This window comes from Felis catus, chromosome A2 (genome assembly GCF_018350175.1).
Source record: "Felis catus isolate Fca126 chromosome A2, F.catus_Fca126_mat1.0, whole genome shotgun sequence".
NCBI classification, from domain to species: Eukaryota; Metazoa; Chordata; class Mammalia; order Carnivora; family Felidae; genus Felis; species Felis catus.
This window is the reverse complement of record NC_058369.1, coordinates 95,897,195-95,914,200: the sequence shown is the minus strand read 5'-3', so window position 1 is coordinate 95,914,200 and position 17,006 is coordinate 95,897,195. Positions and strand designations below refer to the sequence as shown.

General features: G+C 35.8%; 2 protein-coding genes across 5 annotated transcripts in view; one reads left to right on the top strand and one right to left on the bottom strand.

The window, feature by feature from the left end:
- The window catches only part of LOC102900187 (protein lifeguard 1), a 68,386-nt gene extending 54,876 nt beyond the window's left edge, over positions 1-13,510 (top strand). Inside the window, exon 11 of the mRNA XM_045052367.1 lies at positions 13,229-13,510. Within this exon, the coding sequence (XP_044908302.1) occupies positions 13,229-13,264 (36 nt within the window). The 3' untranslated portion in view covers positions 13,265-13,510. The remainder of the gene's footprint in view (positions 1-13,228) is intronic.
- Positions 1,502-17,006, bottom strand: part of ANKIB1 (ankyrin repeat and IBR domain containing 1) — a 146,524-nt gene continuing 131,019 nt past the window's right edge. For 2 of the 4 annotated variants that reach the window (XM_011280381.4, XM_045052363.1), the window contains 9 exons: positions 16,862-16,996; positions 15,849-15,935; positions 15,696-15,762; positions 13,191-13,336; positions 11,997-12,175; positions 11,139-11,190; positions 6,960-7,074; positions 4,981-5,114; positions 1,502-4,640 (listed from right to left, as the gene is read on the bottom strand). In XM_011280381.4, the coding sequence (XP_011278683.1) occupies positions 3,900-4,640; positions 4,981-5,114; positions 6,960-7,074; positions 11,139-11,190; positions 11,997-12,175; positions 13,191-13,336; positions 15,696-15,762; positions 15,849-15,935; positions 16,862-16,996 (1,656 nt within the window). In that variant the 3' untranslated portion in view covers positions 1,502-3,899. The remainder of the gene's footprint in view (positions 4,641-4,980; positions 5,115-6,959; positions 7,075-11,138; positions 11,191-11,996; positions 12,176-13,190; positions 13,337-15,695; positions 15,763-15,848; positions 15,936-16,861; positions 16,997-17,006) is intronic. The other 2 variants (XR_006594196.1, XM_011280382.4) reach the window with 2 other exon arrangements.

The following is a 17,006-nucleotide window of genomic DNA, read 5'->3' as shown; positions in this document are numbered from 1 at the left end:
GCAGTTCCCATTGTCCCTAGATCCACACGGGCAATGCACTGGGCCCGGAGAGATGTCAAGCATGCAACTGAGAAACACAGGGTGAGGAATCCACTTTTACAGCAGGCCTGCTCCCTGTCCTCAAGGTTACTAACTACATACATCCTGAGAAATACCCAGGCAAAACTGTTGTCAGCCCTGTGGTCTTGGCCCACCCAGCAAATGTGTAGGTGCAGAAGAGGTGCAACAGAACTGGACAGTCTTGTCTGACAGCTTTTCCAATATTGTGTTTTGTTTGTTCTTTCATGTATTTCTCTTTCATCCTCTCTGTAAGTGGACGCCCTGTGCAGGCTAGGCCCTTGGGCAATAGCTGGCTACAAAATGATGTGTAGCCTAATCAAGAATGTTTTCAAATTATAGTTTCAAAAACTGAAGAAGGATAAGTCCTTTAAAAGTGTGCCCACCACTCAGTATGTCAGCCACCTGTCAGTCCTAAGTGGGACAGAGAGCTAAAGAAAACTTTTCTGGTCCATCTCTCTTTAAGAATTAGGACTACTGCCAGTTTCTAAAATAAGGACAGTCACATAATAGTCTGGAAACGGCCACTTGCATTTTTCTAGAAAGAAATCTATTCTGGTGAGAGGGTGATGACTGACAAGGCAGTAATATACCGTTGCTAAGGAGAAGACCCAATAATTATGCTGATGGTCCAAGGCTGACATAATATAACTCAGCCCAAGTGTAGAGCATGTGACAATTTTTTTTCTTAGAGTTTTTATTTCAGCCTTAAAAAGACTCCCAAAATTTGTTATTTAGATTCCAAGATTTTACTCTTCAGAGATATACTAACTGTAACTGTTTTAAAATTACAAAGCGAACTTCAGTTAAGTCTCAGCTTTTAATTCATGACAGGTAATAAGCAACAACATTTGAGAACTAAAAGGAGAACAAAAATGAGATCGGTGGCTGCAATAAACAACATCTGAAGAATCATTCAGTAGATGGACATTAGTGATTAAGCTTCAGAGTCACACGATGAAAAACATAAATACATGACTACGTAGTTATCCCTGGCAGACCCCACAAAGCCTGAAGTTCAGATGCAAAGGCTGTTTTGGTAACTTAGAGGAGATAGAATAATACAATGATGGTGTTTCTATTCATTTGGCATAAACTCTTTTTTCCTGTCCTAAGCAGTTTCACAAAACACCTTAAAATTCTATCTTTTCCTGTGTGTTTCTATTAGAGATTTCAAGGAAAAATCCTAACACTTTTCTCCTGAAAGTGATGAAAATAAAAGCACTGAAGTCACAATGTTTTAACACATTGTCATGCAGTGTTTCAGAGTTTATCTTTGGGGTATAAAATAGTAAGTGGGCTAGTGTAAAAAATATTATGCACTAATTAGTTACATGTAAGAACCAAATTAATCCCATTTTTTTGGAGAGAATTTAATTTGAAGAAAATCAGCTTCCTGACTTGGTTAAAACAAAGTCTATAATGTAATGAGACAAAAGTGAAGTAGTTTAAGTAATAAATGTTTAATCAAAGAATTTTACATATTAACAGCATTCATTTGGCCAAACATCTACACGTTTGTAGAATCCTACTGTATATAAAGTGGGAATGTATCAAGTATAGACTATGAAAGTGCAAATAACAAGTCAAGGTTAGAGTAATTTTTTTTTACATTATAAAATTAACTTGTTTACAAAATAGGCTTTGCCAAACTTTATTTCTGAACTGTAAAGTCAATGACTGTGTTGTTTTTAAAATATGTACCAAGGAAATACAAATTGAATAATGATCATTTTTCATGCTCAGGAGATAGCACAGAAACAAAGGGTACTGCACAAGGCGCAAGGAACCAGAACCCATCACATACACTGTCTTCACACAGAGCACTCTTTCTCACCTTATTGCAGCTTTGCAAGATGCCTCAATGTGATACAAAGACTTTCTATTGAAAAGTTACAACTCGGTCTAAAAACTGATTGGTGTTGATATTTTTAATCCAAAATAAATTTGTAAAAAAATCCTTTAATGGACTGTTTCAGTTGAATATACAGTAATACACTGTAGACAAAGTCAATATTTTCCCCAACTAATTTACTGGGGATTGATATCACTGTTTCTGAAGACCGGGGAAATAAAAGCTAATGTGGACCTTTGATATCCATGGCCTAGGAGCGATTCACACACAGTTTATTCTAAGGGAACCCGGGGAATATTAAGTACTCTAATAGAGTGTCCTAGCCATATGAATTCCAAGTACAAGAGTTTCAGAAACAGGTTTTGGAGGAAAAAAAAAAATAAAAACCGTAATCACAACTCACATGGATATCCATACTAATGTAACCTTTTACCCAGCCCAGGACTTGCCTGTACAAACTCAGTACTGAAATTTTGGTATCTGTAGATTTCTGGTAAGAATCTGGCAAAACATTAAATGGAGTGTTGCATATCTATTTTGTTTATGTTACGCTAGTTTTGATAATATGTAAGTAAAACAGCCATTCCAACAGTTTACTCTAGTTTTAATTACACACTGTATCACTGTATCTTAATTACAACTAAGACCAGTATTTTCTTCACAGTAAGACACTGATAACTAGGAAGTTGATTTTTTTTCAACACTAAACAGTAATCACACAGCAAATGAGTATTGTGCAATAGAACAAACACATGTCAGCATTTGCTATTTAGGCAAACAAACCGATTGAACATTTAGTAGTTATATTTACTGTAAAGGCAAGGCCATGGGTGGTTTTATGGAGGTCTTTGCAATTCATAGCATAGTTACTTCAGAAGAGACACTGAAATTTCAATTACTCACTTATTTAACTGGCAACTATCCATTTAGTTAGGCAAAGGCACGGTAACATGTTGCGCAGGATGTTTTATTGAAATTTTTTAATAATTGTGGGATTTACTATAACTCATGAAAACTCCACTTTTTTTCTATTTTATAAAACACCATTAAAAGTAATTGCACCCATTAGTAATTAGAATGCACTGTAAAAGTGTGAAAACAAAGAACTATGATTGCACTTCCAATAAAGTGTCTCTTAAAATACAGCACCGCTGTTGCTAATCAACTGTATTTTAATATTAAAATAAACTGTTTTTAACAGCAGCATTAGGTTTAGTTAACTTAAGCTACAGGCTACATTTATTTAAATGCAGTCTCCATGGCAACAAAAGCCCATTATATTCTGGTACCAAGTGGCACCTTTAACTCCCGAGAAGGCTGAGACTACTCTGGAGCCCTCTAGGACACTGCACACCTAAACGCCTTGTTAGTGCACGAGTCAGTTTGGCACAAGTGGACTGGAAATAGACATGAAAAGAAATCTTTGATTCATGTGAATATTAAAACTACACTGTGGTAGACGTAGCACTAAAGAGATGCCTTGGATACCTCAATTCACACCGCTCAGACAAAAAGGAATAAAGTTATAGAAGAGCACAAAGAGATTGAGGAACAACATGTTATTAGATCTGTCCAAAATAACTTCTAAAATGAAGAAAACTTTTTTCTTTAAAACAGGAAAAAACCACCCAAGGATTAGGGAGTAAGCCTTTAATTTAAACATTCATTTTAAGTATCGCTGACTTTAAACAGAGGACTGCATTTTCTCACAATGTGGAATCTAGCCTATTTATTCCATTTGTGTTTCTCTTACTCTTCTTTTTTGTCAGCACAAAGGGGAAAAGCTATCCAATTAAATACAAAAGAAATTCCCTCTAAGGTAATAATCAGAAATGAAGCTACCATTCAAGGGAACTCCTTCGTATTCAATACTAATGTCAGTGGTTTATAATTGAGTTGGAATTAAGTGGATCAAGTCTCTACAAAGCATACTCCACTAGAATACCATCTGTACCTGTGATTCGTTTAGAGCCCAGAGGTGTGCAGTTCACACTAAATGTACTTGTTCAAGCCAGTCACTTGAGGTCTGAGGTGTTTGGCTTGAAGCATCTGAACCATCCCCATTGTTGGCTGCCTCATTACTACTAATGCCAGCTTGAGATGCTGCTTCCCCAGCCAGAGTATTTTCTTCCAAAGGATTTTCTTCTTCTATTTGGGTTCCTCTACCTTCACTGACCACGGCATCTTCAAACACTGAATCTTCTGGTGGCACCAGCTCCACATCCCTCTTACCTTCTGATTCATCTTTGACACAGGGGAGCTGGGGATCTGCACTGATTTCTGTAACTGCTGGAGGAATCAGGGCGATACTCTGAGGATTCATGTCATGAAACCAAGCCATGATGTTGCCAAGAAGATTGTCATTGATGTTGGCATCCTGGCCAGCTGAGTCAGGGTCACTGGATGAGGGATAGAATTCACTTCTCGCCTCACTGAGAGGGTGTGAACTCAGAGTGTCAGTTGAAAATGGGTCACTCTCTGCTCCTAATCTCATGAGGCTGTCACCAAGTTCCAACAGCTCAGAGCTGCTCAGTGCAGCCCGAGGGCTATCTGTGTTCCTGGGGACTGAGTCTAGTCTGGAAGGTAAAGAGGTGCCTATCGCTCCTAAGGATGCTTCATTATTGAGGAAGTCTCTATTTTCCTCATCAATGGCCAGCCCGGATTCTTGCAATGACAATTGTATTGCAAGAAGTATATTGGGATCATCTTCATCCAAGGAACTCAGAGCCTGAGGCAACAGAAAGTTAAATCACTTTAAAATTTAAAAGGAAAAATTATTTAACCTAATGAAGTTTACCAACTATTCTTTCACCAGATAAATAATACTACCTCTATTTATACAGAATTATTGCTTTATCTACTCAAATCTTAATTTTTTCCTTGTCCATGCTAAAGAGAAAAAAAATTCCTTAAGATAACTGACATTTAGGAATCTTTTCCTGTAGTACATCTCTGAAACAAAGATTTTTAATGAAAGGAAGAAAAAGAGCAATAAAGTAAAAATAGGAAGTCAGGCTAAACAGAGAAAGAGCAAAAACAGGAACAATGAGGCTGCCCACAAAGGCTACCTGAAGAGAGTCCTGGTTTTCAGAGCGACTGGCAGGGGTGTAGTCACGCAGGGAAGAGCTGTGCAGCACGCTCATAGATGCGGAACTTACCACAGAGGCACCCGGCCTGCGGCCACTGCCACCATCTGGGATGTCTGTTTCAAAGCAAGTGGAACCAGAGACAATCCAGTCATACAAGACTTCACACATGTTTTTTGCACTTATTTTTTTAATTTTTATGTTAGCAAGCAGGGGAGAGGGGCAGAGGGACAGAGAGGGAGAATCTTAAGCAGACTCCACACTCAGCGCAGAGCCCAATGTGGGGCTCAATCCCACAACCATGGGATCATGAGCCAAAATCAAGAGTCGGAAGCTTGGGGCGCCTGGGTGGCTCAGTAGATTCAATGTCCAACTCTTGATCTCTGCTCAGATCATGATCTCACAATTTGTGGGTTTGAGCCCCATGGTGGTGGGCTCTGTGCTGACAGGGTGCAGCCTGCTTCAGATTCTGTGTCTTCCCCTCCCTGCCCCTACCAGGTGCATGCCCATGTGCTGTCTCTCTCAAAATATATAAATAAGCTTTAAAAAAAAAAAAAAAGTCAGATGCTCAGTGGACTGAGCCATCCTGGCACCCCGACACATCTTTTTATTTCAGTCAATAATTTCTCTTTCAGTGCTGGTGAAAACCTGTGTTCACATGTTCACTTAATCTTTCAGAGATTCCCCTCCCTACATGTCTCATCAAAATATATCTAATATTACCACTTCAAACACGATTGCTCTTTACGTTTTTGTTTGCATTACATATGGTTCTATTCATAAATGCAAGTGCTACCACCACTCTTTTTTTCTTAAGCAATAACAAATAAAGGTATTTTAGTTTTCAAAGTTCTTAAAACTAAAGAATTTTGGAATTACAATAGCCTGAAGAACAAATCTTTAGGTTCATTGATCCTGATTTATTAAATATGATCTGCTGACATAAGAATTTGAAGATTTTCCATTAAGAATTTAACATTTAAAAGTTGATAATCAAAATAATTGATTTCTAGAGGCACCTGGGTGGCTCAGTCGGTTAAGTGTCTGACTTTGGTTCAGGTCATGATCTCACAGTTTATGAGTTCAAGCCCTGCATAGGGCTCTGTGCTGACAGCTCAGAGCCTGGAGCCTGCCTTGGATTCTGTGTCTCCCTCTCTCTCCCTGCCCTGCACCTGCTCACATACTCCTTCTCTCTCTCTCTCTCTCTCAAAAATAAACATTAAAAAATAAATTTTAAATGATTTATTTCAGAAATTTTCTTTTAAAGAATGTTAACGGGAGAAGTGAAGCTAAGAGGAAAATATTCCATGAACACAGTAACAGTGGTCAACAGCTACAATTTATTGAGTGCTCTCTAGGTGTTACTAGTGCTTAATTAAGGGTTTTATACACATTATCTCATTTAATGCTCACAATGAGCCCACAATGTGGCACTGTTTTTATTGCTTCTTAGAATGAGGAGACTAAATCTTAGGTTAAGTCAACTTGACTGAAGTCTTACACTGATACATAGAGATGGGGTCATGAATGCAGGTTCCAGCTGACTCCACAGCCCATGTTCTTTTTTTTTTTTTTTTAATGTTTATTTATTTTTGAAAGAGACAGTGAGTGAGCAAGTGCAAGTGGGAGAGGGGCGAAGAGAGAGGGAGACACAGACTCTGAAACAGGCTTCAGGCTCTGAGCTGTCAGTACAGAGCCCAATGCGGTGCACAAACCCACGAGTTGTAAGATCATGATCTGAGCCAAAGTCGGATGCTTAACCAACTGAGCCACCCAGACGCCACTCCACCGCCCATGTTCTTAACCTCTCTGGTTTTATGTATCCTGTGACATTCAAAGCATCTGCATATTGACTATATATCTACACTACAAACTATTTCACAAACATTTAAATTTGCCAGTTTTAAGAATAAATTCAAGAGAACTAAAAAGACTAAAACTGAGCCAACTTAAGAGCTTACCTAAAGTGCTTTCACTTGGCTCATCAGGGTCTGGAGGGTTACTGAGCAGACTGTGCACATCTCCTCGACGGCGTTGTTGTCTGTGCCTCCTCCGATACTGAAATTCAGCATATTCCTGCATAAACCAAAGGTTATAAAATACAGAAGAGCATGCAATTTTTTTAATGCAAATAAAACACACACTTTTTTTCCAGGAAAAAAAAATGTGTGATTTTATATACATATAAAGTCACTTGGCATTAACGAAAGAAACTTCAGGTTTTGCCATGCCAAGGAAACAGAAAAGGTAAAATGGAAAAAGAAAAACTTTAAATAGTCATTACAACTGCCTGGATAAATTGGGAATACTTGCAAGCTCCAATGCCAGGGCAGAACTGAGCCTTTTTCATATGCCTGGGTCTTGTTACATAATGTTTAACACCATAACGATTTTGCTAATATACGTTAGGCTTTTATTAATATAAGCTAGGCTCTTGGAGGTCTGGTTTTTAAAAAGTGACTGTGATATATGCAACAGAAAGGGGAAAAAAAAGAGTGTACACTACCAATTGCTTATCAGACTATGAGATTTTGTATTCCTTGGGACTACAACATATCATACAAGTTAAATGATTAAAAGAAAAATGTGAAATTAGCTTTAAAATAAGATGTTGGCTTCCTTCCTATATTAGTTAATATGTGGGGCTATCTACAACACAGGCAGAGGGCATATGGGAAGGATGAAGGTATGGGTGGAGGCAGAACCTGGGACCACCTGCTACTACCTGGGTATACACATACTTTTCCAGGTTTTAGTGATGGAAGAGATTAGAAGGGAGGCCAGTCAGTGTGCATGACACTAGCACAGATAGGCTGATTTTGAGAATCATTATAGAATCTTTCAGTGATAAACACAAATATACTCAGGTTTATGATCATCCTGGTTACCCTAGGATATTCAATATGTTTATGTTGTGAAAGTACTAGAATAAAAACAAAGACAAGTTTTTACATCATAAATAATACTTTCACATCACACTACTCTGGTTAAATTTATTTAAACTCCATTTATGTAAACAAGCAGTTGGAGTCCAATATGAAATGGGAGGCATCCTACCAGGTTAGAAACCAAGAAAGATCCTACAGGTTCTCAGAGGGATTATTTAGGTTCTTTAAAATTTACTGCTGAGCTGTGGTATGAGTTCTTCCTTTGCTGGAGGCCCATGATCCCAAACTGGATAACTATTATGTGTCATCATGGTTCACTAGACCACTGAGGAACACTGCATTTCTTAGCCAAAGATGGCATGAAAATTTTATTTCAGTTCAAGGTTTATATTTAAGGACAATTTGCTTCCTTTGTACACTTGAATACAGTACAAAAAGTTATTCTGAATTAATAGTAAACTATTAGTTTGGTTACTATTACTATTACTATTAGTAATAGTAAACTATTACTAACCACATAATACACATATTTCCAATTTAAGAAAACTAAAATTTGGGTTAAAAACAAAAAGGGGTGCCTGGGTGGCTCAGTCGGTTAAGCATCGACTTCGGCTCAGGTCATGATCTCACAGTTTGTGGGTTGGAGCCCCGTGTCAGACTCTGTGCTGTCAGCTCAGAGCCCGGAGCCTGCTTCAGATTCTGTGTGTCCCTCTCTCTCAAAAATAAATAAAACATGAAAAAAATTTTTTTAAAAACAACCATAAAAGAAACTTGTTATAATTACTCTGATGGTAAACCCAATAGCATTCTCTCATGATGCAATAGGCTTAAAAAACTGATCTCATAAAATTAAACCTATCTGAAAATTTCTAAGAATTGCTAGATTTTTATGTAAGCATATGAAAAAGCTTTAGTTGTGGTACTCCAAAAGGTTGAAGAGTGTTAAGGTTACAGACAAGACTGAGAAATTTTAAGATTTATAGGAGAAAAAGCTGCTAGGAGCTTTTTGTTGAGCACTAATTTATTGAGCACCAAATTTATCAGTGACTTAAAGAGATGCTTTAATCCTTCTAGAACTTCCATGGGGTAGATGCTGTCATCCATATTTTACAGATGAGAAATTAAGGAAGAATGGGGAGCCTAAAGTGTAATACGTTCCAGAGCTAGACCTTGAATTCAGGTGTCCCTCAGACGTTAACACTATGCTCTTTCCTCTGGGCTCCACTGCCTTTAAAGTGGTACAAAATACTTATGACTGTCACTGACTCAATTTAATTAAAAAAGGAGAAAGATGGAATTAACTTGACTGAAAAAATATAAATTCAACCTCAAAGTCTATTGAAGTTTGGTAACACTAATTTTTTTTTCCAAAGTATATATGAAGGCAAAGAGTTAATTTTTAAAGATATTATTTTGGCAGTTACTTGATAGTCAGAATTTTAGAGTTTCACACTGTAGAGTAATTCTTTAGACTTGCAATAAGGTTTACATAAAAGCTTGGTGTTTCAATGTGTCAAAGACTTTAAAGAAAAATAAAAGTAGTTAAAAAATTCTTATAAAACTTATGAACACATAAAAATAAACTTAAGAAGGAAATGTTACTTATACTTTCATAATTCTCAATCTCTGGAGAACAAGAGCTCGATAATTTTATTCATAAATATTCACATGTGAGGTAGCAAGCTTTCCTGTTTTTTACAAAATGAATCTGTGTCAGTCACATTAGTAGGTCCTCAATATTCAAGGACAAATATTTAGGATTCCTAAAGTTACTGTCAGAGATAGAAGCTACAAGAGATGTGTACATGACTATGAGTACACTGGTAAAGGTTTTATTTTTGCTCAAATAAAGCTAAATTGTTTTCTACCTTGAAATAGTGAAATCTTTAGTACTCTTTTTTTCATAACTAAAGCTTGTTTTTCATGCTTTTAGGTAGAAATTTTCCATAACATCCTCAAAGTTGTAATAGAATAATAAGCATAGCATAGAAAAAGGTTCATAATTTATTTTATAACAGTTTCAGTAATATATTAAAGTCTTTATGCAATTTAAGTGAATTAAAAATTTTCCATATCAGAGCTCAAAGCACAAATTGTTTTCTCAAGTCAGTATTTTCTTAGATATATCTACCAATACAACAGGCCACAAGGTGATTGCAAGTATCCTCAGTAGCTGAAAAGACAAAGTATCTGTTTTAAATAATCCACAGTCATTTCTAGATAATTTCATTCTCCTTCAGTTGAAGACAACAAATGGGCTATAAATTATAAAGTTTCACTGTTTGTCCTGCTCCCTTCTAAGAACTAAGTTAAAAGGTTATTGTAACATAAACACCAGATAGCATACTGTTTTAGAGAATAAGGAAGGAGAGACAGAAGTAGAGATAACTGCTAAAACCATTTAAAATCAGACTCAACAGGAACAGTGGCAATTTAAATCTCAGAAAATAGCAATGTGATTAAGATTTTCACTCTAATTTGTGGGAATTGCTACTTGTAGTGTTAGTATTTTAGACTGCATTTTATTTATTTACTTTTAAAGATTTTATTTTTAGGCAATATCTACACTCAATGCAGGGCTTGAACTCATGAGCCCGAGACCAAGAACTAATAAAGTTCTTGGTGACTGAGCCAGTCAGGCACCCCCTAGACTATTTGTATCTTAAAATCTATCAATAACAACTAAAAAAAACAACAACAAAAAAAAAAAAAAAAAAAATCAAGACAAAAAAAAACCAAGAGGGTGAAAATCTTAAAGAGCAGAAAGCAATTAAGAAAGCATTTTTTCTGCATAAACATTATTAATGTCAAGTTTCCACCTTAGAAACTGATTTATAAATCAATTCAATCAGGTTGTTGCAGTAACTTAAAAAAATAGACTGTGCAGGTTTTTCATAGATTCAGACTGAAACAAGATTATGACAAAAAATGCATTTCTAATCAATAAAATTTATACTCATTAACCAATTTGAAAATACACTCCAAAATATATGCTATATGTTAGCCTTAATTGTGACTGTTCAGTAATTACAAATAATAAAAAGGGGTATGCATTTAACAATGCGATGATAATCCAATACCACAAATGGCTAAATGCAGGCTCTGCTGAGGCATTTTTATTATATAAGAAAGAGAAAACATTGCCAACGATCTCAGTAGGATTTAGAATAGATAAGGGTGGAAATGCAAGCAAGATATCACTAAGGAAAAATATAATTAAAAAACGAAACAAAACCCCCGCAAAACAATTACCTCAGGTGATGCAAATCCTAAATATTCCCAATCCCATGTTCCACCAGCAAAGCTACAAAGAAATTGGACATACCATTTGATTTATTATCAGCACTACAAAGTATGAACAATCAGACCCTTGCCCATTGAACATTATTTTTAATTCCTCTGCTTGCAACTTGCTTAACCAAAGTACACCAACTACTGAATATAATTAAAATGATCTTTCAATTATTTCTTTCAAATTCTAATTGTGTAAAATAGTATAAAAATAAAAATCATCATAACAGTATTTTATGATTGCTTCTATTTTTATGTGTTTATGTAAAAATAGGGTCAAAGGAATTTCTAATGAGTATAATTGTTATGAATAAGAAAACATGCTTTAATTTATAGTGGCAGAAATAGTGTAAGTATCTGAAACAACCAAAACTCAGCTGTTCTTTATTGGATGAATATGAATCACTTAAATTATTAATATGAGATTTCTAATTTCTTTATAAGCTCTTACATAAAAATATAAATATAACAAGCTGGCAAGGCTTTCACCTTTGACACTGTAAGGTGTTTATGACTATCATACACTACATACATTACATATTTGAAGTGATGCATTAGAATACTCTGAATTATGAGTTCAATGAAGTGTGAAATTAACCTAATTTATTCCAAGAAACTACACAATGACAAAAAATGAAAAAACACAGAAATAGTTCTGTGGGTGAAAATCACCAAAAAGAAGTTAACATGCTTTTATCAGCTATCCATATTTAAGTATAAGTAACTTCCAGGAATATAAACCCTAGTTAGATAAAAAATAAACCTGGTGGCATTTGTGGCTGGGGCTAGGATAATTTCCACAGTGTGCATCTTTTTTACCTGCGCCTTGGAGCTTCTGGTGAGTCTGCAGGAGCAACTCCCCGAGCCACAGATGCCAGGAATTCTTGTCTCTTCTGCTGTACAAGGCATGCTGCCTTGATGATCTTGTGGCGGGGTGTACGAAGGTAAGGCCTATTGACTTTTTGGGCAAGGTCTTCAGTGACCATTTCTAGGTCTGTCTATGGTTAAGAGAGAAAAAAGAAGGATTATAGGCTGAGTACGTTAGTCAATTGCAAATCCATGGTCTATCTGGTTTCTCAGTTAAATCTAACTCTTTTGAAGTCAGAAATTAATCCAAATTATAAAATAACTTCCTATTTGACACATACTTCTTTTTTACAAATTTCACAAAAATAGCACTCATTTGATAGACATTTATAACAATGTAGAAATGGTATGGATTACAAAGACATAGTATACCAGCTGTCTACAGGAAATTTATCATTTGTCTATGTGAAAAAAAACGAGTAAATTTCAAGGCACTACACATGCAAACACATGACTGCGTAGTGTAGATGTAGACCAAATGTAAATGCTGAAGGAATCTGAGGCAAGGCAAGACCCCGGTGATCTGGGGTTAGGTCTGAAAGGCTTCATGGAGAAAATTAATATTAAGTTTTTAAAAGAAATGTAGGATATACGTTAGTAGAGAGCAGTTCAAAGGGGTGAGATGAAAATTGTAGCAAGAGAAGAAAGTTTGGTGGATTAAAAAAAAAGAATGTACAATGAAGTTGGTTAGCCACAGTGATGTCACTTGGCTTAGGTGTTTTTGTTTTTAAATGCTGTAACTTTTTCAATTGGACTTTTAATATAAACTGGTAAACAGCAACTTTCCCATCTAGTATGTAATATGGTTTCATCTTTGAAGATAAAATTTCTAATTACATAATCAGAATTAGGCCATATTTCAACATCAGCCAGTGTAAAACAAACAAATAAATGTGGTAGGAAATGTTTGCTCAGTCAATAGCTCAGAAGTGACTCAGATCTTACAGTGGCAAATTTAAATATAAAAAAATTTCAGTTTATTACTGGTTAACTTTTCCTTTATTTAAAAACCATTCTAAAAATGAAAACAAAATTGTTTACTGGTCACACCCAAATAAGATAAAACTTAGTTACGTGGTTGAAAAAGGACAAATCTTTTTTTTTATAATAACTGCATTTAAATTTAATTTTAAAAAGATATCTTACTTGCATGAGTTCAAAAATTTCTTTCTTTGTGCTTTTAGGTTCTAAGAAAAATCCATATGGATAAGAACACTTGAGAATGCGTCGAGTTTTTAAGAGCACATGAACTGCATCTTCAATGAAAGTGGTATCTGGACAGCCTCCTTCAGCTATAAAGTAAATCAGGCACAGTGAAAAAAAAACTGTTTTGCAAATATGCTGTTATACTATTAAATGACTGAGTTTTCTTAAAAAAACACTCACAACAAAGGATCTCTGGGAAGAAACTGAAGTAGCTGTATGATAGTAATAATTTGGACGACTAAAAACCTACACAAAACATTCATGTGTGGCTTGTATACATTTATAAATGAAGCACACACTGCAGCTACCTAGGAGCACTAATGGCAATCATGAAGGAATGTGTACACCAAGTCTGGATTCTGTTCTTACCCTGTTGGTTAAACAAATCTAGCTTTAGGTCAACTCCTCTTCACTATGTTTTTCAGGTTATCTTTACTGAAACTTTGCTGATTAAGAGATAGGGGCACCTGGGTGGTTCAGTCAGTTCAGCGTCCGACTTCTGTTCAGGTCATGATCTCACAGTTCACGAGTTCGAGCCCTGTGTTGGGCTCTGTGTAGACAACTCAGAGCCTGGAACCTGTTTTGGGTTCTGTGTCTCCCTCTCTCTTTGCCCCTCTCCCGCTCATACTCTGTCTCTGTCTCTCTCAGAAATAAATAAAACATTAAAAAATTAAAAAAGAGTTAAAAACAAAGGTGGGTGGTGTCTGGCTGGCTCAATCCGAACAGCATAAGACTCTTGATCTTGGGGTCATGAGTTTGAACCCCACATTAGGTGTACAGATTACTAATACAAATAAACTTAAAAAAAAAAAAGGAATTAAATGCCCTGGTAAGTTGTTTGCTAGGAAAAAAAAAATAGCCTAATTATGATTATGCTTCTGCAAAAAAAACATTGTAAGAAAAAGATATTATGGAGGGACAACTAGAAAACTAATGCTAGTAAATAAAATATATCAAGGAGAGAAAGAAAGGGAGGAAGACTGAGGAAAACAGGAGATGAAACTGCCTTAATACTGAGACTATTCCTTTTCCAAGTATCATTATAACATTCTAGCTTTCTCCTTTAACTGCAAATAAAGGGAAACTAAGCAGTAGAATCTAGATTCATAAGTACTTTTGAAAATAAGATTATTCTGCATGCCCGTGGAAAGAAATTACATGTGTACGTACACACACTGATATATACAGACTATTCCAAAATACCTACCCTATAAGAGGGATCTGAACTAAGATGTAAAAAAGGAAAAACAAAACAAAACAAACATCATCCCCCACTATGACATGTGTGAGAAGTATGTGAAGGTTTGTTTCTTAAACCTTTCCAATTCTTACATCATTTAATGTATCTTATTGTCTAGAACCATCGGAAGGTTCAATATAAGCAGTAATTCACACCTACAGATATTTACTAAATGTTTGCTATGTGTCAGGCATTGTTGTAAGTATTAGGGACAGCCTGAAAGAGACAAAAATCCTTGTTTGAAGAAATGTAGAATGTGTGAGGGTTTTGTCCTTTCAATTTTCACTGTGGACAATATCTCAAGAGTTTGATAATGGCAATATAGTTACATCATTACCAAAGTCTAAAAACTAGTAATTAACAAGGAGACAAAGCTGCTATTGATACTTTTTCTCCTACTCTAATTTATTTAATTTATGCTTACTATCTTAATTAGGGAATTACCCTCATGAAAAGGGGCTTTTTATAAACTAGAGCAAATACAATTACAATTGCATTTTTAGGCTGAAAACCTTTTATATATGTTATGATTATTTAAAAAATGTGACTTTTTAAAACAAGTATGGTAGAACCTATGCTCTGTGTGGTCATTGTGAGATATTATATTTTAATGATGCAAACAATTCTTAATCCAATTTAGGAATTTTTTTGGATTTCCATCTTAGGATCTGTAAGTCAGCCCTATCACGTCTTTGCTTTTAGACTCCAATGTGCATTATTTATCAGTGAGATGATTTCTCCCAAAATTGTACTTGACTTCCATCCCATTAGGCACTTTGCTAAATTTTCTCAAGAAACTTTGGGACTTCAGTCACACTACAGTTGGGGGGGGGGGGGAGGTGAATCTTGCTCTTTTGACTATATCAGGGATGCTTTTTAGGCCCTTTTAGGGCCCATCCACTGTTTCTAATATTGTAGAACATTAGCAGTGGCGCAGAGGAAGCAAAACTATGATGTATGTTTATCTGCTAATAGCACAGACTACATTAAGAGGAGCGTATGAGGTAGTCTGGGTAGAAAATCTAATTACAGGGGACTCAGCTGCTGAGATGCACTCTGGGCTTCAGAGAACTCTAACCAGTACCAGAATGAGCTAATGGAGATCATGTTTTCCTTGAAGGGCCTTAACCTCCTACCAATTAAGTGACTTAAGCATGGAAAAGGCTATTTTATATTAATTATCACACATACCACTTATAACTTACTTTCTTTGAGAGCTCTACTCAATTGCTCCATCTTTTCTTTGGCTGTTTTAAGAAGGCGTTGTTCTAACTAAAGGAATAGAAATACATAATTTATATAATTTTATTTGTTTACAACAGTATAATTCAGAGCATTTGAAATGATTTGGGACATACCTGATAGCTATGCTCATGGTTTTTAAATCTTGTATAATAGTGCATAAATCTGTCAAGTTCCTGAAATCGTTTGTGTTTTTTCTCAGCCTAGGAAACAAAAGTCCATAAATGACTTTTATAAATAAAATACTAGCTATTAAGATTGGGGACTTTTGTCACTTAAAATTTTTATTAGTAATAGGTAATTGTGCATACCGATTTGCTGATTATTTTATTGAGAGAGAAAAAAAAAAACAGTACATTTTTAAGGCTACCAGAACAAAGTCTTGCATTTGTATTCTCTGTGATAAACCATTGAATCTATGATCCCAGAATGTAAGGCAAAGATGCCTCTCGAGACCTTCATTTATCAGATCTTCAATGTTTTACTACGTTGCTTGTTGCTATGGGCTGAATTGTCTCCCCCCAAAATTCATGTTGAAGCCTTAACCCCCAATGTGACTGACTGGATTTGAAGACAGGGCCTATGTATGAGGTGATCATTAGGGTGGGGCTTTAATCCAGTAGAATTAGTGCTCTAATAAGAAAAGAAAGAGACACCAGAGGTTTCTCTCTCTCCGTGCCACGTGAGGACATAGCAGAAAGAGAGCCAGCCCTGTGCAAGCCAGGAAGAGAGTCAACTACCAGAAATCAAATTGGCAGGAATCTTGATCTAGGCTCCAGAACTGTGAGAAATACCTTTCTGTTATTTAAGCCACTCACTTTATGGTATTTTGTTATGGCAGCCAAGCAAAGAGATTTATTATATGCTATAACATAGTACTGTATTGTTGACATTATGCTAAAACTGTTAAGTCATTACAGAGACAGGGATATCTGAGACTTATCTCTACCAATATAAAAAAAAAAGGAATATTAAAAAAAAAGCTCTCAAGTTGATAGACCTATTGTGTTTAAATTAAAGGCTACTATAAAGGCCTCATTATAACAAAGATAGGAAAAGAAGAAATGCAAAATACTTGCAATGGTATTAAGTGGCTTAGCCAGAGGCCTCAATTTAAACAGTTGTTTACCTCCACAGTCATTTCCTTGGATTGCTCCTCCACATGTTGAATGACTTCATAGCGAGTACATCTGTAATAACCTCCTGTGGAAGAACTATGTTTTTTCCATTCTTCTAGGCAAATCCAGCAAAAGTCATACTTGCACTTCAAAAGA